The sequence below is a fragment of the Protobothrops mucrosquamatus genome, unplaced genomic scaffold (genome assembly GCF_001527695.2).
Source record: "Protobothrops mucrosquamatus isolate PMUCROS unplaced genomic scaffold, P.Mucros_1.0 scaffold194, whole genome shotgun sequence".
NCBI classification, from domain to species: Eukaryota; Metazoa; Chordata; class Lepidosauria; order Squamata; family Viperidae; genus Protobothrops; species Protobothrops mucrosquamatus.
The window spans coordinates 1135663-1157800 of NW_015386550.1; the positions used below are offsets into that span (position 1 = coordinate 1135663).

The following is a 22138-nucleotide window of genomic DNA, read 5'->3' on the forward strand; positions in this document are numbered from 1 at the left end:
AGATCCGGGTGATCCCGGATCTCCCCTCCTTCCGCCGCACCCTAAAGACATGGCTCTTCCAACAAGCGGGATTGGCCTAGGGAATTTTTAGTGGGGTTTTAAGAGAAATTTTAATTATATAGGCCATAGTAAATATTTCTTTTTAATTTGGTTTTAAATTAGGTATTTATTGTAGTATCTGTTTTATAAGGCTGTCAGCTGCCCTGAGTCCGGTAAGGAGAAGGGCGGGATAAAAATTGAATAAAATAAAAAATGAATAAAAATAAACAGGGCTTAACCAAATTTAAGCAAGAATGGTTCCCATACATACAACGTATCATGTAGCATGGCAAATATAATCACTTATAGTCTGACCTAAATGTTTATAAAACTGTATATAAGTTAACACAAAAAGAGGAAAGTTAGAAACCCATTTCATTTCTTTTCTTTTTTGGTATTTGATTGTTGTCAAATTTGCTCCTTGTATCTTGTTTTTTTTCTTTATTAACATGTATAAAAAACAACAATACAATACAATACAATACAATAACAATACAGTGAAGGCTGTAAAAGATTTAAAGGTTTCCCCTAGCCAGTCATGACTGACTTAATGGGGCAGTGCTCATCTTCAATTCTCAGCTGAGGAAGCCAGCATTGTCTGAAAGATGTTTCTGTCACCATGGGGCCAATAGGAATATACAGAATGCAGTAACCTTCCCATTGAAGCGATATCTATTTATCTTCTTGTATTTGCATCTTTTGAACTGCGAGGTTGGCAGGAGCTGGGACAAATAACAGGAGCTCACCCCATCGTGTGGTGCTCAGGTCTCAAACCCAGGTTGTCGACTTTCCAGTTGACAAACTCAGCATCTTAACCGCTGAGCCTTCACATCCCTGGAGACTTTAACACTACGTAATTAACCTAAGACCAGCAAATATTTTATTGCAATATAGAATTTTTTTTTAAATATTATATTCAATTTTGGATGAATGAGGAAGAACTATTAGGCATGTTTGCTGCTTTGAATTATTTATAGAAATAATAAAGATGGGATAAAAAAAATCTTTAAAAATGCCAAATAATCTTACAATCTTTAACACTGACATCCTATATTGCAGTGATGGCAAACCTTTTAGAGACCGAGTGCCCAAACTGCAATCCCAAACCCACTTATGCATCATTGGGTGCCGGGTGGGTGTGGCCCATTGGGTGGGTGTGGCCCATTGGGTGAGTATGGCCCATTGGGTGAGTGTGGCCCATTGGGTGGATGTGGCTGCGATGGTAACGGCAGACTGAGTGGGACTAAAAAGTTCAATCAATCAATTCCAACTTTGCAAGATCTTTTTTTTTCTGTGAGAAGTTGAAATTGACTGATTGATTGAACCTTTTTTTTTGTACACGGCGGCAGAGGCCTAAAGCGAAAAGGTTTTATAAAACCCAGCTGAAGGCCTAGGACTGGAGCGATGGCGCGCGTGCCCACAGAGAGGGCTCTGAGTGCCACCTCTGGCACCCGTGCCATAGGTTCGCCACCACTGCTATATTGTAATTAATATTAATAAAACCTTTATTTTTATTCTCAACTGTCAAAACATTAGAGTATTAATAAACTTCAATCAATATTGTACAAATATCATTGTATCAAAGCAATATAATATATTAAGATTTACAACATAATCTAAATATAAAATTAAAAAAAATATATGTCAAACATTGTATTTACTTCTTGGGAGACCCAAGTGGTCTGTGATCATGGAATAAATTATTTAAGTGCAGAAACATAGATGAGACATTTGTACGATTGGCTAACAATAACCTAATATCATATGCATGATTTGTAGCCCTTATGATAATAATTAGATGTAGCGGGAGGCACTTTTTGCCTTCTTTTGCTTTTAAGACTTTGCTATGTTAAGGCAAAATAGGAGGGTGACAAGCTATGAAACCTACTGTCTTTAGGACCACTGCATGCTTCTAGCTTGCCAACAGTGTGGGAGGGAAAGAGGGGAAGAGTTTTGAATCCACAGGTGTTCCTTATCAACTTGTGAGAGCTGAAACCGTTGAAGAGTTGTTTTGGCAAACTAAAGTTTCTTCTCATAATAATTACTGGAAGATATATTGGACAATGTGACCTGAACAGTCAGAGAAGGGAGGGAAAGTTTCATTCTTTTAATTAACTGCTTCCCACTATTTTCTCAGAGCTAGCTTTAATTCTATCATACCAGTTTGCTAATGCCTAACAAAGTTAACATTAGAGAACGCAATGCCTCTGGTGTTTTGCTTTGTTGGACTTCTCAGCTAGAACTTGATTTAGCTAACCTTTACCTCCCTTCTTATGATTCTTCTCACTATTGTTCAAAAGGTTCTACTTTTTTTTATGGGTTTTCTTTTTGCTAACCCAGTTTAGCCAGAAAAATATATATCAGTTTTTAGTGTTGTGTCCTGGGGAGAACAATCAGCTTGTTTTTTAAAAAGCATCTCTATTTCTTCTTATTTTTTTCCTTTCTCCACTATTTAAAGTTGAACCTCAGGAAGAAGGCATCTCAAAGTGCATGAAAACCTCTGTATATTTTATAACCTCTAGGGTGAAGCCAAAACTATTGTGGCTTATTACATAACTACAGGTTTTCACTGAGGCAAGCAAGGACACTAGCATGAAATGTATTTTTAAAAGGCAATTACCTTGCATTTTTGTTTTCTCCTCAAAGTCTCGGTGATAAAGAAAATGAGGCATTGTTTCTGTTGGCTATGTTTTCTAGCAACCTACTGGGGAGGAAGGTTTCTACTCTGCCAAATCAACAGACTGTAGATGGCTTATAATTTTCTAAAAATGAGAGCAATAACAAAATTAATTAAAATAGCTAGAATAAGAAGAAGGCCAATAAAAATGTTAAATTCTAAAGGCCCAATGAAAAAATATAGTCTTTTCTAAAGGTTATGAGGGAGGAAATAATCTGAAGCTTAGATGGCAAACTTCCACAAGACCAAGGTAGCAATGGAAATATCTTCTTCTTCACTCCTATCCTTCTAACTTCCCAAAGGGAGACACTGACATAATTCCTTATCAACCTGAGTGCAACCCACTTCACAGAGGGCTCCGCAAGTCATAACTGGCACAGAATTGGATCTGGAAACTAACAGACAACCAACGCAGTGACTGAAACATTGGTGTAATTCTGCTGAAACAGTTCTCACCTCTTAACATTCATACTGCTGCTCCTGTATTAGCTAAAGTTTCCAAGTTGTCTTGAAAGACAGTCCAAAGCACATTGTAGTTCAGTAATTTAGTTTGAAGATAATAAGTATGAAGCTTTGGATGTTTGTGTGGCCCGCTTGCTGGCATGCAGCGGACCAGGGCCAGTCCACAGACCGGGGGTTAGGGACCCCTGATCTACAACATTTTTCCTTCTGGAAAATTACTTCCTCCCAAACTAAGCTTCCTTATAGTTGGCTGAAAGTTTGTTGTTGTTTTGCCAAGTTTTTCAGTTAGGATAGAGAAGTGACAGAAGCAAAGTAGGGAACTATTTCAAGTCAGGATCCACTCAAAAGGCTTTTAATCTCCCCTGTTTTACTATATAGAGGACAATCTACTCTGATGGTTTAAGAAGGATTGTAAGAGAACACTCCATTCAGATAGCTAGCAAGTCACCAGTAGACTGAATAAGCACACATATTGATAAGATTATAGTCTTATAGTTGATACCAATTTATAGTTGATCTATTTTTTGTCCCTTTTTTTAAGCAATCCACATCTTCCTTTTTTGACAGGTGATTGTCCTACTTAAACTGGAGTCGGGTTCTTTTTTTTTAATTCAACAAATTAAACTGATGTTCTAAAATCATCCCAGTAATATTGAAGATATATTCTATTATCTCTAATATATGCTTGTCCCTCCTTCATTCAGGGAGAATTCTAGTAGCAAAGTTGCATCTGATCAGATACCTTATCTGAAGTGTATAATAGGCCAAATGCCATAGGGTCATTTCTGCCTCTTCTTGGAGGTGGTGTTTTTAGGGGAAATCCTTGCATAAACTTGACATTTCAGCTATAAAATAGAAGTGCAAAATTGAATCCTCCAGATATAAAAAAGATGGGTTTGGTCATACCATATCCTACCAATTCTTCCATCTACTGTAAGTACGGAGAGGAGTGGAGAAACCATTGTGATCTTATTCCAAGCATATTAATAATCACATTAGGAAAATCCAGTGCTGAAAAACATTCAGTCTTCTGGAGAAAACTGCCAATTGCACTCTTAATTTGCTCCACTAAAATACCAAAAAAAAAAATCTCTCCCCCCCAGCCCTTTGTGTCTGTATACATGTAAAGACATGTTTTAATATTGATTACATTTTTGCTGTATGATCAGTCAATGATGAGTTGTATTTAATGGCATTTGAAATATTAGATCATGTTTTGTGGTCAGAATTCATGCTTTTGAAACATACTTGCAGAGCTCTTCCCTAGATGCTGTTTTTTTCTCTCTTAGACAGTTTTTTACTTTTCTGTTCTAAAATCATTATGTTTTATATTCATGCAGTAAAACATAGAGATATACCATTATTTTTAGACCTTTTTGTTTATGGGAAAACAATATCTAAAATAACTAGCAAAGCTATAAAAAGCATGAAACAACGATGATGTGACTGTGCATAAAATGTGGGGAATCGTTTTTGTATTCTAGATATATACAATGAGAATGGTCACATTGCTGTATAGCACTGAGGGAAAAGAATATCAGAAAAAGATTATTAAACAGAGCAGGCATAAAATCAGAAGGTAATGAGCAAGTCAAATGTCATAAACATTCCTGAATAAATATTATTTGAGAGAAAGATTTTCTCTAAAGCCCACTGAAACTTTTGCTTAATTACTGCAAAATTATATGATGCGAGTTCAGTCTTCTATTATCTTCATGTTTTGCTTCACAAAGATTAACAAAACAACAAAAAAATAAATTCTCCAGAAGAATCAAGACACAAACTTTGAACTATAGGGCAACAAAAATCCTGAATGGTATATTCCCATCTACAAATTTTGACACTGAAAACAAATTGCAATTCACTTGTATCTCTAGATCATGGGTGAAACCTGATACAATTAAACACTTTCTCCATTAGTTAAATATTGTAATTCAGTTTCTGACAGCTTTTCTTACCATGTAGGCTGTCGTTTTGTCTTTATATGAAGCATTAATTATGTTTGGATAACCCTTTTCCCAGTAATATTACATGCCATAATACTGGATTATAGCTGGTCAAAACTCTGCATGTGGCTCCTTCTCCCCCTCCTCCATAAGAGACTTGGCTCAAATCTGGGAATGAAGGAGATAAAGAAAGTGGCAAGGGTATCCAAAGGCTTTGGAGAAGAACCTGACCATTAAAATAATCAATGGTAAATAATTTAAATAAAGCAAGTATCTAACATAAAGTACCATCACCTTGTTTATGAGTGACAATTAGACTTAATTGTCTAGGATGCCATACAATATTTCATTGCAGAAAATTATAGGACATTAAGTAGAAAGGGACTCTGTTGGAGGGAGAGCTCCTAACTAAAATATGGTCTTCCAGTATTCCTTCCTTCCTGAGCAAATGTTCTGTGAATAGAAATTTTAAAAAGTAAAAACAAGGCTTATGAGCAGTAGGTAATGTCATCTGGGGAAATCTGTATAAATTCATAATTAAAATGTTACATAGAGACATCCTGTGAGAAGATTGTGAGGGAAAATCAAATTGTGATAACTACTACGTTAATTAAAGCAGGAATTTAGTATTAGCTGCCTTGGCCCTTGCTCAGCATTCAATATCATGAAGGGAGCAGACTTTGATTTGAGAGGACCACATTGCATTTCAATACTTAGGTCTAGTTGAGCTTATGTCTGAACCAGTGATTGAGAGCTATAACAGTAAGAAGCTTCTACTGTGTGATAAATGCACCCCTACAGAAATAAATTGCTCCCTCTTTAAGTCCTTCCCCACTGCTTCACTCATATTCTTAACAGGATGAGTAGTTGAACCAAAAAAGTGGCTGTTACTTTAAAGAATAAATTAGTTTGACTCTTAACTCAATAATTAAAATGGTTATGGCTATGAGCCTGCAGGGATAATGTACTATTATTATAGTCATTTGTTTCAATTAAATGCTTACTGATTTTACAATACCAGCTGGGCACCTGTGTGAGACAGCTATTACTCTGAACAAGACATCTCAAATTCCACCAGAAATTGTCCCCTCTCCAATGCATTCTACATATGCTATGACACAGATTCTTAGAAACAGAAACAAATTGAACGGGTAACAAAAATTGTGTGTGTGTGTATACATCTTTTTTGTGCAATGTAAAATCAGGAATTTGATAAGGGTGGTCCATATCTATTTAAGATAAATTAATTACAAATTTTGTCTTTGTATATCCTGTGCTACAACATATAGCAGAATTTCTTTCTAATTTATTAACACTGTGGTTTTTGCTCCTGTAAGTTGCTGATTTGAGTTAGCTGTACCTCTTGGTTTACTAAGGAAGCAGAAATATAAAATGGTTGATCAAGCTTGACAGATCAGAATAGGTTTTTTTTTTCAGAGAGAGAATAGACATTAGTTATTGCTTTAGAAAATCTGTCATTTTTTACGCTGTTTGATTACTTCTGCACAGGTTTTGCACATAAATCATTCTTAGATGTTGTAGTACTATTATGTTTTATTACAATGAATTTTCCGCTATTCCAAAGAATGTTAACCTCTTTAGTTTTGATAGTTGGAAGATTTTTCACATAAATTTCAGTGGTGGGAAATACATTTTAAAAAATCCTTGAAATGATACCTGCTACCAGATGTTTCTTTTAATATGCAGATGAATTATAAGGTATGACCTAGAGCAGGGGTGTCAAACTCGCCGCGTCACGTGATGTGTCGCAACGTATTGTGACTTTTTTCCCTTTGCCGAAGCTGGAGTGGGCGCAACTTCTGTGTGACGCAGAAGTACTTGGTACATCAGTCTAGAAGTCAAAGCCAAAGGCAAGGATATAACATAGAGGTCAGTCAAAACTCACGCACAATATTAGCAAGTATCATGAATGGGAGATTATTACTTCCAATAATGAGCTGCCCACAATTATAGAACTTATATTGAGGCGTGAACTGCCCACCTCCTTTCTCAGCTGATACTTCGTGAACCTTGTCTGGCTACAAGACTCTGATTACTGTACTGAGTGTAGATCAAAATCCTGGGCAGAGTGCATCTGGCTAAAAAAAAAGGCTAATTCTGGCCTGAGTCTGGGTTAAGCTGGGCCAGGCTTATCTAATCCACAGGATTTAGTGGGCTCAGCAGACCCATCTTCCTTCTCTATGAGTATGGGATCCACAGAGAATCATGACTGCCGTGTTTAACTGGATATATATGTTAATTAAGCTGCAATGATAAAAGCTACAGCAGCATTACCCTTCATTTCCTTGGTTTCAGCATCCTTGATACAGAGAGCTATCTATCTGGTCTGCCTAGAACAGCAGTTCTTCAAGTGTCTATGACACCTTTTCATCAGGTCCATGATGTCAAATAACTATTTTAAAATTTCTCATTTTTAATTTCTAATAAAATAAATATTGATAGATATAAACCACAGCTCTTTGGTCCTCAGTTATTTTAAGAATGTAACTGGATCCTGAGACCAAAGTATTTGAGAATCACTGATCTAGAATATATGCCCCTTACCATTTCAGTGCTAATTTATTGTATAAACACTTATGGGTATTTGTATGTGTGTATGTGTGCAGTTTCCACTTAATTATTAACTCTGCTTTGTCATCTGTAACACATGATGGTGATAGCTTAATCATAAAAAAGATAGAGTGGTAACAATGTTAATTAGTGTATTGGATAAAGCATCTCAGGGGCCCAATCCAAGCCACGTGTGGTTATCTGGAATCTTTCTACTGATATTAATGGGGCTAGATTGACTTTATACTCATTTCTGAAATTTTTCATAATAAAGTTTCTGCACAGGTCTCATATTCATAATTACGTTCCTGGACTAGTTCTGCTCTGCTGTATAAATAATATTCACTTTAAAGAAAAAATATGATTACATATTTAATGGATAAATGGAGGTGTTGTGGTCCACTGGCTCCATAATAAGAATTTTAAAAAAATCTTAATACAGTGTTTGCCCAAGAGACTAATGTAACTATAGATGGAAATGATCTTTTAGATTTGTTTAAAACTCAACACATTACATAATATCTTTCAATAATTATAAAAAATGAATGAAAAATAAGGAGAATGCATTATTTTTCTTACTAGCTGGCCAATCATCTTTAACATTTAACATCTTCATGAAACAGATGCAATCTAAAGAGCTCTAAGAAATTTATAATTCTACATGTAATTAGAACTAGCTCTTTTAAATAACCTTGCTTAACAGAGAAAGTTGACAATGTAATATTAGTTTCTTTTTTTAAGGATTTCATTGGATGCTAGATAAGTAGATATGATCATTTTCTTTTTGCTTCTTATAGAATGGTATTTAGCATTTTAAAACAGTTGCTGCACAATTTATTAAATCAGAAACAAATTCTTTTCCTGCAAGTGATCTAGAAAATGTCCTTTGTATCCTGACCTTTTTTTCCAGAGCTGCAGGAGAAGCTCTGTATACAAATAGCTGATTGTGTGGATTTTGACATGTATAATCTGATTCATATAAATGTATAATTCTCTGATTCTCTGTTGGAAGCTTAATCTGGAAGCTAGTTTAGCAACAACCATTGTTTTTGAGATAATTTGAGTTGGCATTAGAGTTCTTCGCAGTTGTTCATTCGCACATTAAAATCTTCAGCTCATGTTGCCATCATTAAGTCATGTGGACAGATTCCTGTGAACAAGTCCTATAAAACAAGCCTGCTTGTCATTCAGCTACAGAATTCTACATTCAGCTCTTTGGAGGACAAATAGAAATGGATTGAAAATGTGACGCATTTTAAAAAGTATATTGAATTCTCTTATTTATTTAACAGAACTGACAAGAACAGCTCTTACAAAACCTTGCCAGCTCCCCACTCTTAAGCTCCCTCCCTGTGTCTTTTGAACATCTGAGCCCTACATGCTGTCTAATGCTGTAGAAAAGCTCTTGATTCCTGACCTGTAGCAGTAAATCTGCTTCTGAATTTGGATTTATTTCTGCTGAAGCCTACAGAGCCCTTCCAGTTCTTCCCTACATTTCTTACTTTATGAGCTGCTAATGGAGTTGGCAGGAGTCCTCTGCTAATGAGAGATTGCACCTCAGTGGGCTTATTGGAAATGAAAATTGTTAATAAATAAAGCCCTGAGTCTTTAAAGTCATGTTAACATTAATCAGATTAATATAAAAAGTGGGAGGGGAGAGTCTGGCAAAAGCTTAAGACAGTATTTGATTTGTCTCCTGCTGGTTTCTACTGGGTCTCAATTGATAGTACCTAAGTATCTGGATTAATTTTATTTCCAAAACAAGTGAAGGAGCAGTTGTATTTCAGTGCTCTGGCTTTTTTATTAACAAGTCTCCCCCCCCTTTTTTTTTTTTTAATGTTAGCAGTTATAGCAGAATGAAAGTGATAGGCCACTATTTTTGAGCATCTTGTCTCTTTTTGAAGGAGAACTAACTAACGATAGAATCTTGTGGGCTTTGTTGGAGATCACATTTTGTTCTTTGGATATCACAGAAATAACTTACTCTTTCTGCTTATATAATTCACTATTATAGATTTGTATTAACTTTAGTTAAAACTGTTATATGGTTTTCCAGAGGAGGAGGAAGATACCCTATGATTCCTTTCAGTCTGCTATTTAAATGTGACCAAAAATCCCTCACTTTTTACTGGGTCTTTAATGCCTTTCCTAGTCCATAATCTTACAGCCATTGGTTATCAACACAACTAGAAATACCACATTTTCAAACCAATAGTTAAGTGGCTCAGCTGCTTGAGAACTACACAAATCCCAAACCTTGCTTGTGGAAAGAATCTTGGTTTACCCCTTCTATCTAGCCTTTAAAAGAGTAAATTGTCTTTGAATGCAAAGATTCTAACCATAATTAGAATAATGCTGCATAACCAAATTTAACTTCTAAAGCAGATAAATAGATATAAATTCAGATGAAGAACAGCCTTGTGAAAAGTTTATGATAGTAATAATGTGTCCATTGTGATCTTGGTCATAATTACTGACTTCACTGCCACCGGCTTGAAATACAATACGGAATGAAAACAGTTTCCACACACACTGGGAGTTTTTAAGAGGAATATCAAGAATTTTAAGAAAATAAATTTGAGGAAACCAACAGAATTGGACGGAAACCCAGATGATGTGTAGCTCCACGCATAAGCATTAGGAAGAAAAAACAGTGTTTAGATCAGTGGTTCTCAACCTGTGGGTCGGGACCCCATTTGGGGTCGATCGACCATTTCACAGGGGTCGCCAAGCAAGGCTGTCTGCCATTTTTTTTGTCCGCCATTTTTTTCCCCTTTTCCGGCGGGTGCCTTACCTCCCTTGAGCTGGGCCAGCTGGTGGTCGGCCTGCTCCGTTTCTGCCGCTTGCCAGCTACGCCTCGGCCGGCACAGGGGGCGGAACCACGCATGCGTGGCGCTCCCGGGCAGGGAAAGTCCTCGACTTACGACCGGTTGGGTAGTCCTCGACTTACGACCGGTTTAGTCCTCGACTTACGACCGGTTTAGTCCTCAACTTACGACCAGTTTAGTCCTCGACTTACGACGGGTTGGGGTCGTGGCATTAAAAAGGTTGAGAACCACTGGTTTAGATAGTAGAGTTATCATAAAGGATATATAAGAGCACAAAAGTATAGAAATTCTTGATGGACTTCAGAGATAAGTTTATGCTTTTTTCAAAAAAGTGTTAATTTCAAATCCTTTGGCCTCCAGCAATTTGAAAACTAGTGAGCTCCGTGCTCTTTGTCATGAACATTCCATTTAAGGAAATAGGTTCTTGTTGAAACATTAACTATTGAAGCTGTATTTGCATCAGTTGATATTTTCTTCATGTAAGCTCAACATTCCAAATTTCAAAAAGAACATGATTTTTTTAAAAAATTCGTCAATTCAGATTTGAATTCATTTGACTAATAAAAATGCATTTGAAGCTGTCCTTCCTTTTTTAAATTGACAGTAGTGGATTTTATCTTCCATTAAAAATACTTTAAATAAATATGTTAATTGAGAATTGTATAAGAAATCCTGTTCTGTAAACAAAATCTTTTATTTCCTTCTACTTGTGCTTTCCAAACTCTTTTAATATTTTGTTTTCAGGTTTCCAGCTAGTTTCACATATTAAACTATTATTTTTTCAAATTTTAGTATTATTTTAGGAAAACTGAACCAAAAAATTGTTCTACTGTATCACTTTGTTTGTTTGTTTGCTTGCTTGCTTGCTTGCTTATTTATTGGTTTTCTATGCCCATCTTACTAATACAGCAACTCTGGGTAGCTTACAATATAATAAAAGTTTTTTTTAATTAAAATAGAATAAAGCAATTAAAATTAAAAACCCAGATGATGTGTAGCCTTGAGGAAAGAATTTTCTCTATCCAGTCAGCTGCTCCCAATATAATGAGCCCCTTTCAGGGCCTCAGGCAAGTTGCAGAACCATGTTTTTAGGCTCTTCTCGAAGGCCAGGAGTGCAGGGGCAGATCTCACCTGTGATGGGAAAATATTCCAGAGGGTGGGAACCACAGCAGAAAAGGCTCTTCTCCTGGATCCTGCCATTTGAAATTCTTAGGCCGACTGGATCTGAATAGGCCTTTTCCCCTAGAAAAGTGGGGTAGGTTAATCCCAATGGGATAAGATAATTCCTGGACTCCTTGCCATAAAGGGCTTTAAAGGTAATGGCCAACACCTTGGATTAGACCCAGAAGCAAACTGGCAACCAGTGCAGCTTGTATGACAGCAGTGTCACATGCACCACCCAAGGGGCCCCCAGAACTGTCCACATTGCTGCATTCTGTACCAGTTGTAGCTTCCAAATACTCTTCAAGGGTGTCCCCATGTAGAGCATGTTGCAGTAATCCAACCGGGAGATGACCAGGGCATAAGTGACAGTGCACAGGGTCTCATGATCTAGGAAAGGGTACAACTGGCACTGTGCTAAGGGGCTTCTAACCATGACTGTCACCAGCTCTTCGTATAACTATTACTGTAAAATATTGTATATTTCTTTGGACCCAGACTTGTAGTTTCCATCTGTACATATTTGGCTACATTCAAGAATTAATCTCTTCATTGTTGTTTCCATTATATGGTAACATTTTATGACTTTCTTTTTTGATGATAAAATGGGGCTATCTTGCTGAAATATACAGTAAAGTAAGCAAACAAATTTGTATGACCCTATTTTGAAAAGCAAAGTACAACCAGGAAGTCCACTGCATGTTGCAATGAGGTATCTCCACTTTCCCACTTTCAAATTCTGATATTTGGGAGTCAGAATACTGCATGACCCAGTTCAAAATAACTGCTAATACTGCTGATTAGTCAGATTAGTACAGGATTATAGGGTTAGCCCATTATAACAGTTCTGCTGTAAGACATGGCATTTGAATTCAAGGGATGCCTTAATTTGCCAAATATTACCCGTAGGAGAATGTTAGCACCTGAGGAAATCCTCAGCAATAGATTGATATTAAAAATGTAGTACAATTTTATCTAAAAATACATTGCTGAATATTCTGCAAACTAAAAATAAAGCTAACATAGAAGTGTTTGATATGAGGGAAACAGTTCCATTACAAATTAAGTGTAATTTTTCCCAGCATGAAACTTCAGTTTTTTCCCAAAGATGATTGATAGCTTGGTAACAACCATGCCCAACTTGTATCATCATATAATTTTGATAAGATAATAAATACAATTTAATTTAAAAGTAATATTCTCCTAACTCAGATCCAGGAGATGGTCCACTCAGATGCTACGTCCTATGAGTCCAACCATCAAGTTCCCCTGATCAATCGAGCAGGGATGTTAACCAGTCACATGAGTGCCCTCAGCCAGTCACAGCTGATTTCTCAGATGGGTTTGAGGAGCGGTGTTACACATGGTTCCCCATCACCCCCTGGAAGCAAATCTGCTACACCATCTCCCTCCAGTTCTACTCAGGAAGAGGAGACAGAATCACATTATAAGGTACGTGCAGCCATGCCTGTTTTGACAGACATAGAGAGGCAAACAGTGGCAGGCAACCTACAGTGGCAGAAATAATGTACAGCACCTAGAACAAAGACATTCAGCTTTTCCAAGAGGGATACATACAAAGAGAGAGAACATTTTTTTAAACCTAGACCATCTGAAAAGAACTTTTCTTAGCAAAAGAATTGGAAAAGGTATCAGGATTACAAATTATATCAGGCATTGAGGTGCTATATCGATGGATATAGAACAATTAATGCAGAAAGTTCTAAAAGAGATTTTTCTTCCTAAATGTTTTCCATCTTGCTGAAAATGCTAAGTATATTATTTTGTACTGTCCTTCCAGGTTAAGATTTTGAAATAAAAGTATGATTTATCGCATACAAGCATTCAATTCCACCAGCTGAAAATGTTTTTTGTAGAGGCAAAAATTTCATATTTGGAGAGTGAAAATAGGAAAGCATAAATATTCAGCTGGGATTTTAATTAAATAGCTTGTCATTATCAGAATGAAATAACAGAAAATGTTTTCACTATACCTAAACCTAGATAGGAAGGATTTTTAAGACATAATAAATTATAAGTTATTTAAAACAGATTATTTTGCTTTGTTAGTGATACATACGTGCTGAATATGTTGTAAGGTTGTAAAGAATGTTTGCACGTTAACGTAGCAATTTGTATGAAGAAATGTGTTTTTATATTGGATGTCTTGCTAAATGAATATGCATATTTATTTTGTCTTTGAAAATAAAGTCTTGCTAAATACATTTACATGCTACCTATCATTTTTATAAAAACACAAGTTGTAGCAGAATAGCTCTAGCATTTTTTTAAAGGATGAAGACTCTTCACTGTGAAGGAGAGGCAGCCATTTTATGTTTCACCAACTGGAGAATCTCCTCCTGCAGCTCATACCAAGATGACAGCTAGCTGGCCATGAGAACATGATTGGTAGATCTACTGCTTTCAGAGAAGGGGGGAGCATGAGAGAGGGAGGTGAATCTTCCTTCTCCCTCAAGTGATCAGTCATCCTGGTCCATAAAGTTGAGATTAAGAGCTGGTGGTAGGCAGGGGCCATTCCTTTCTTTCTGTTATCCTTCTTTTTACCATGTTTTCTGCCACTCCTTCTCCTTTCTCTTCAGTGCCTGAGCCAAACTGGTTGTTTGCTAACATATTTTGAAATTAAGCTACGTAGGAATTGGTGTCCTGAATATATCTTTGTATGTTATATGTATTTCCTAGTTGGCGTCTTGGCTTAAAATATTGTCTCTATGAATGATCATAACATGCTGTGTGTGAGCATGGTTGGAGTAAAACTGGGCTTTGGTTGTGTTTGTTGAACTTTGCTAGTATCATCTTTACCATTAGCAGGGAAATGTGTATGTTTCATGATATGATTAAGATTGTTAAGTTAGTCTACATTATCTCTATCTTATTAAACATGATGGGAAGTGCATCTGTGGGTTCATCTCACGATGATGATGGTGTGTAGAAAATAGCAGATTGATATATTAGTGTGATTAGTGATAAAGAGCATAATGAAACGAAATAGAAAAAATAGCTCTATTATGTGTCATAAATTAAGACAAAGGGTAAAATTGTAATAGATTGAATAATGTTGATATGTGGAGTGAAACTGATGAATAACAGTAGGGAAGGTATAGGTTTAATTTGAAAAAGCTATACTATATGTTTGGCAACAGAACTGATGCTATGTAGACTGTTGTGCATGTAGCTAAAAGTAGGAATTCATAAGTTGATGAAGGTTGCATGTCATACAACCAGTTAATGGGAAAAATGGAAGACGAAATGGTGATTGGTTTTAGGAAAAATTATGCAACATCCTGAATGAATGTGCTTCAACAAGGGAAATTATTTTATTAGGTTACATGAATAGATGGTTGGGGATGAGGCAAAAGAATACCCAAAAATAATGGGCCACTCAGAAACCCAGTAATTGTTTAATGTATTGGCTTAGATTTTTCTTTAAAAATTCATGATTTAAGCATGTCTGTTCATATGTATATATGTACGTGTATGTGTGTGTGTGTGTGTGTGTGTGTGTGTGAAGAATTGCCTGGAATAGAATGAAAATAATTATGCTAAAACAAATGCTGCAGTATCCAGAAAATGATAAAAAGAAAATAAAAATACTATAAGAATATTGAAAAATAGTACACTTGTAAGTATGGTTGGTATTACTGGACACATATTAACCTAGTATGGCTGTGTGATTGGTTATATGACAGGATTACTTACTTATATGAATAATAAAACAAGAAGAGGTAAAGTAAAAAGGTGTGTAAAGTAATGAAATGAGTGGTAAATAAATGTGGATTGAGTGATGTATCAAAAGGGATGTTAGATTGGTTCGATTATATTGAGAAAATGAATAAGAATCAAGTTGCAAAAGAAATATATGAAGGAAGAATGAATGGGCCAAGGGAAGTCCAAGAAAGCCATGGTTGAATGAAATCTGAAAATCCTAAAAATAATAGAGGTAAGGAGTTTAAAGAACTCAAGGCATTTCTGGGTGGTCTAAGTGTATATGGACATGGTAGAACAAATATATGTGATGAACACAAACACTGTTTGTGTACACTAAATTTACCTATATTCACTATTTTTTTATTTGCTGTGTTTCTTTGGTTTATTGATTTTTATTTCATTTCTATACTTTGGATAATGTCTACACTCAAATACTGTAGCATGAGCATCTTCAGAACAAAGATATCAATAGCTAACATTAGCCTTCCATTTGGGAATAAGGAAAAGAAGAGATTTCAGGAATTGCTAGTTTTGCTTTGCCTCCTTGAAACTAACTATTGTATATGTTGGTAGTACTCGAGAATATAATACTGCACGAGTCTGCTTAAATTTAAATAGGAATAAGATTTATGATATGTATATGGGTTCAAGAATATATACAGACAGACAGTGCATCACAATAATAAATAGGATATTGTAAGGGAGAAAAATAATAACATATTTTCTGCACAATAATGAAGCATAAAGATATTTCTATGAAACAAAAAAAATAGCGAAGTAATAGTATGGCTGTGAACCTTGGTCACTGAGAAAGAGTAAGAGAATAAGATACACTTGTTTGAATTATGGATTTGGAGATAGTTACAAAGAGTATCATGGACCAGGAAGAATCAATCACTCCTGAATTGCTTCCTTAAGGTAATAACCAACTATTAAAAGTTCACAGATTTTGGGCATGTGTATAAGTGGATGATAAATGAGAAACAAAAGGAAAACAAAAAACTGTTGGAGAAGGTTGAGAGAAGAAGACAGCAGATAAGGTGGTGGATAAATAGGTTCAAATAAATTATAGGAGTGTTTTTACAAGGTCAGATCACTTCTCACAGGTAATAATTTGTCCTTTACTAGAAATCATGATTACTAAGAGTCATCAACTCAATGACATTTAAGGAAATAACTATGAGACTGATCCCTAACTGGCCAAAATTCCTAATTCCACATTTGAAAGTTTTTATGGAAAACTGATTATATGTATCACCTGCACTAGGTAGACCAAAATAGGAAATCAGATTCACCAGACGTCTTCTTTTATTGTGATTGACTACAGTAACACAATCTTGGAAATCTGATTGTGCTGTGCCTCCTTCTTCTCCTTATAGTTCATTGAATTAGGGGAACATCTGCCTGAGTTGCTTCTGAATGTTTTTTCATTGTGGATTTTAAAAATGCTTCAGCCCCTTTTGCATAGATAACAGTTCCTGCTTATCTCCATCAAGGTCATCTTCTTTATTCTCAATGTATGTCACTTAGGAGTATTGCCAGTGTGCAGGAAATTATCAAAAGGGTAGAATTAATCTTATTCATTCTCACAACCTTTTCATATAATCAAAACTAAAATCTGACAAAGAATCTTTTGACTTGACAAAATTTGCAAAAGTGCACATTAAGGGTTGACACCTGCCCTATATTGCAGGAATACTAATCTGTTTCTCTAGAAATAATATAAATCTCTTTTGATCTTTAGATCTACTATTATGTTATATTTTTCACATAGCCTATTTATCCATTTTTCTGGTAAAAAGACATCCAGAAAAATTTATGTATGATCAGTGAAAACAGGACAATTTCTGCCCATACTTTAAAGGACATAGTAAAAAAGAAAAATGGTATAAGTATGGAAGAAAAAGAAGAAATTATCAGATCCTTGTGGGAGGAGGAGGAGGAGGAGGAGGAGGAGGAGGAGGATAATAATAATAATAATAATAATAATAATAATAATAATAATAATAATAATAATAATAATAATAATAATAATAATAATAATAGTTGGAAGGGACCTTGGAGGTCTTCTAGTCCAACCCCCTGCTCAGGCAAGAAACCCTATACCATTTCAGACAAATGGCTGTTCAGTCTCTTCTTAAAAACTTCCAGTGTTGGAGCATTCACAACTTCTGGAGGCAGGAAACTGAAGAAGTTGGTATTTTGTGTACCACCTTGATTTCTGGGAAGAAAAGAAGGATATAAACCTAACTAATGGATAAATACTCCAGGATAAATACTGCAAAGCCAAAAATCCATATGTGAATACAACTCTTTCCCTTCCTGTGAATGATATAAGAAAAACAAAGTGCACAAATAATAATGTTGCTCATTCATAGCCACCTATTGCAGTTTGGGCAAAGACACATTAAAAATAATAATGGGTACCACTTTGCATGAAGTATTGTAATCATTTAAGATGAATACACGTTCCTAGATAACATTTATTTCTTTCACATTTCCAGTTCAGTGCACCTATTTCTAAGTCACAAAACTAGATGTTTGTGTTCTTATGCATCTGGTCATTGTAATAAAGGGCTATCATTTGTTTTTGTTTTTTTCAGATAATAGCAGTGAAAGTAACCAATACGATTACTGTAGGTTCCCTCTTCCCTTGGATTAGAGTATTGACTATAAATGGTGTGTTTATAGATCCACATATAATGATTTTCATAATTTTGTGGCATCACTGTGCTTCATATGTTCCATAATTAGCTATGGATTCTGCCGGAACGTGTTCTAAGACTTTGGCACCATGGAAGCAAAGAAATTCCAAGTATTCTTGCCTTCATTAATTTATTTGCTAAGTAAAATAGAAACCAGAACTTCATCTTGTTACATGAGATTAACTCTGTAGCTTTCTGAACTCTATAAGTGGTTCATAAAGCACTTAAGTATTATTATTATTATTATTATTATTATTAAAGTATGTGGATATTGTGGGCATTTAAAATGAGAGGAAAACAAAGTGACCAGAAAGTGTTAAAGATGAACATTCTTTTTTTGTAGCAATACAAATAATAACAATGATGATGATGATGATGTACTCTCAAATCCAGTAGCAATTATGGTTGCCATATGCACAGTCAATTGATTCAGTAAGTCGGAAATAGTAGTGACTGGCAGCAGGCATGCCCTGGCGTAGAGCCTAGGATAGGGATCAGTTTGTGTTTCCTGAAAATGTTGCAAATCCTTCCTTCAGTAGTTACCTCAAGGGGATGAAATAAAGAAGAACTCTCATTTTCCCCTGGAATAAATATGGTGGGAAAAAGAAATTATTTGGAATTTGTATTGGGAGAGAAAGGGATATTTGATCTCAATTTCCTCCCTCTAATGCAGTCTTTATCAAAGCTGGCAACTTTAATACATATGGACTTCAAATCCCAGTTCTAAGTAGTTTCTGTATCTCTTTCTTTATGTCACTTTTGTTTCATTCTGTTGGAAGATTAATCTGTTTTCTACTACTTTTTCATACAGCTTTATACATTTTTTCCAGTACTTGTTCTACTTTCTTTTACTTCTTTCCTTTCCTTCTACGTCCATTTTTCCCAACATAATCTCTCAACAAAAAGTGACTCATTCAGACTCATCATCCTTTTATCCGCTGCCAGGTCTCTTTCATCATAAACATTAAAATTAGCCAAGTTTTCCATTCAAATAAATGTTTGTTCCTTTTTCATGTATACATATGAAAAAATATACAAGTAGTTCTCAATTAATGATCATTCATCACCATTTGAAGTTATGGTGATGCTAAACAAATGGTATCCAAGTTAGGGTTGTTGCAGCATACACACACACACACACAACAGCCCACCCACATGTACAATTATAGGGGCATTTTAAAACCGTCACCCACCTATCCCCCCCATATTTTCCTGTTTCAATTTCTTAGGGGCAGCAGCTTTGTTGAACTAGAGGCCCACTCTTAGCTGGCTGCCACTACCTCTGGACCTCTAACTCAGCCCCCATGCCACTATGCTGCTGTCAAAGAATGCTGCCTCAAGCTCTATGCCGTCAACAGCCATGCCAGCAGCCATACCACCTTCTTGACCGGCCTGGACCTATGCAAGGCAGCTGCTGGTTATGCCGGGCCTTCTTTCCAAAGCTACTTACAGCATTCTCCAAATAGTGCATATGCCAAATAACACATTCCATTCTCAACGATACTTTTGAAGGCCTCACCACGCATCACTAGTGTATTTTGTATCATCTGTTTTGCACCAGTGCAGTTGGGGCTTCTCTAACACCTCACTTAGGGTCTCTGTTCCTGGGCCAGCTAGGACCTCCATTTGCATGCTAACCAGAGATTCTCTTTGTGCCCTAACTAGGATCTTGTTTCATGAAAAAAGACCTAATTATGCCAACATGAAAGGACCTTTCTGACCGGATCCTTCTTTTCTGCCAGTGTAGCCAAGACCTTCTTTCATGCACCAGCAAAAGAAGCCTGGTGCATGAAGGCAGGGTCCAGCTATGCCTGTGTGAAAGAAGGACCCTTCTAGTTGGGGCAGTCTTTCACACATTAACAAAAGAATCCCAGTGGGCTGGGTAGTGGGGCCAGCTGGCAACTTCAGGTAGATAACCAGCCAAAAGGGGAGTGATGGGAAGAGATACACAGATGGGAAGTTCAAGAGGAGGTAATCCCTTACCTTACCAAGGTTCAGGGCTGGGAGGGATCAAGCTGGGAATGGTTTGGATTGGAGTAAATCCTCCCCTAATGACCAGTAGTATTCGATTAACAATGGCAACAAAGATAGTTGGGATTACCATTGCTATACAATGTAATCATGTGACATCACACTTTATAACCCCTTTGCTTACTGATGGAAATTTCAATCCCAGTTACTTTCATTAACCAATGACTATGTATCATATATTCATGGGAAAGTCTTCAGATATTTTAATAGCCAATAATGACAAATCAAGTAATGTGCACATATGTGAATGAACTTTTCCTTAAGATAGCAACAAAAATGTGTGGCGTATGTAATTATTTTGGAGTAATTACATAGATTAATACCAGTGCTGGGATAATAAGTTATCAAAAGTAAAGGGTGTTGAAGAGAACATCTGTAAAAGAAATTGTATATTTGCATTGTATTTTGGAAACAAAGTTAAAAAAGTTATCTGGGATGCATATTCTTAAACTACTCCTAGTTATGGTGTGGGTTTTTTACTCCCCACTTCAAAATCAGATATAATGTTTCTTCTAAAATAAGAGTGACTGCAGGGGAAAAAAAATAAAACATTTTTCTTGACTCTTGATAGGCTACTGGAGAGAAGAGACCTTTGACAGATCTGGGCAAGAAACCCAAAAACCAAAAGAAGAAGAAAAAGAAGGATCCTAATGAACCCCAGAAGCCAGTGTCTGCCTATGCCCTCTTCTTCAGAGATACACAAGCAGCTATCAAAGGACAAAATCCCAATGCTACCTTTGGGGACGTGTCAAAAATCGTTGCATCAATGTGGGATAGTTTAGGAGAAGAACAAAAGCAGGTGAATGTTTTTTTCCCATCCAGTTACTGCTTTTTTTCCCCTTTGATAATGCCATATTTTATTTTCATTTATCTGATACATTACGGTATATGCCCACACTATTTCTTAAGATGGTAGTCATAGTTGTTTTACTAATGTAAGCTATTTTCTGCAGCAGTAAAATTATCAATTACCTTTTCAAATACCTCCATCTCATATTAAAGCTAACATTTTCAGTAAAAGTAATGCCTGAAAAACCCTTAGGGGTTTTGAGCAGCTTGTAAATTTTAGTAAAACCACCCCCATTCCTGAGTGCACTTTTTCACTAAGTATATCATTGCTTGTCTTCTGGGTAGTGATGATTATTGTTGTTGCCAGTTTATTTTGTTGTTTTTGTTACCAAAGCTATCTTCGTAGATAATTTTGTATAAGTTGGTTTATGCACTTTCTAGATGTCTGCTTCAGATTCAAAATCAGACTGTGTATTACACTATACTAAAAACACAACTTCTTTCCAAGAGAGTTATATGTATCGTATAGTATTATATGGATCAGAAATTTGTGAATTTTATAGCTGTTGTTGTTAGTTAAACAGTGTATTAAAATTTAGTTATCTGTTATTTTTGATACCTGTTTACAAATTGAAATGATGCCACTGAGCATCCTTAAAGCTGTATCTTTTAAATGTGGATTCTTTGGAAACTGCTATTTTGAAATTGATTTCTCAAGCAGAAATTATAAAAAATGTACATAATATTAGACCATAAAAATGTTTTGTGAAGATTGGTAGATGTGAATGCAGGGACATCTTGATGGAAAGATCCTGCACTTTTCAAGAATCCTTGTTGCATAGTTAAGCTGTCTTGCAGAATCACAGCTGAAAGGGGGCTGGTCATTCAGGAGCATGCCATCAAGCCCTCAATGCTGGTGTTCAAATTGTAGCATCCCCAACAAATGTCTGTCCAGGTGTAGCTTGAACATATACTGTGAAGAGTATGTGTAATTGATTCTACAATCAATGTTGATTTGTCATTAGGAAGTTTTCTTAAGTTGTAACTGGAATCTGCCTCCTTGCAGCTTGACCCTTAGTCCACATCCTGCAATCTGGGATGATAGATAATAGTTTCTGCTCTCCAGGGATTTGAAGAATCTATAAAATGGTAATTGGTTTTTGTTTCTATTGCTTCATTAAATTGAAGAGGTAATTTTCACTA

General features: G+C 36.0%; 1 protein-coding gene across 1 annotated transcript in view; it reads left to right on the plus strand.

Moving 5' to 3' along the window:
- TOX2 (TOX high mobility group box family member 2) overlaps window positions 1-22138 on the plus strand; it is a 213930-nt gene that overhangs the window by 160655 nt on the left and 31137 nt on the right. Inside the window, exons 4-5 of the mRNA XM_015813786.1 lie at window positions 12897-13136; window positions 20718-20945. Of these exons, the coding sequence (XP_015669272.1) occupies window positions 12897-13136; window positions 20718-20945 (468 nt within the window). The remainder of the gene's footprint in view (window positions 1-12896; window positions 13137-20717; window positions 20946-22138) is intronic.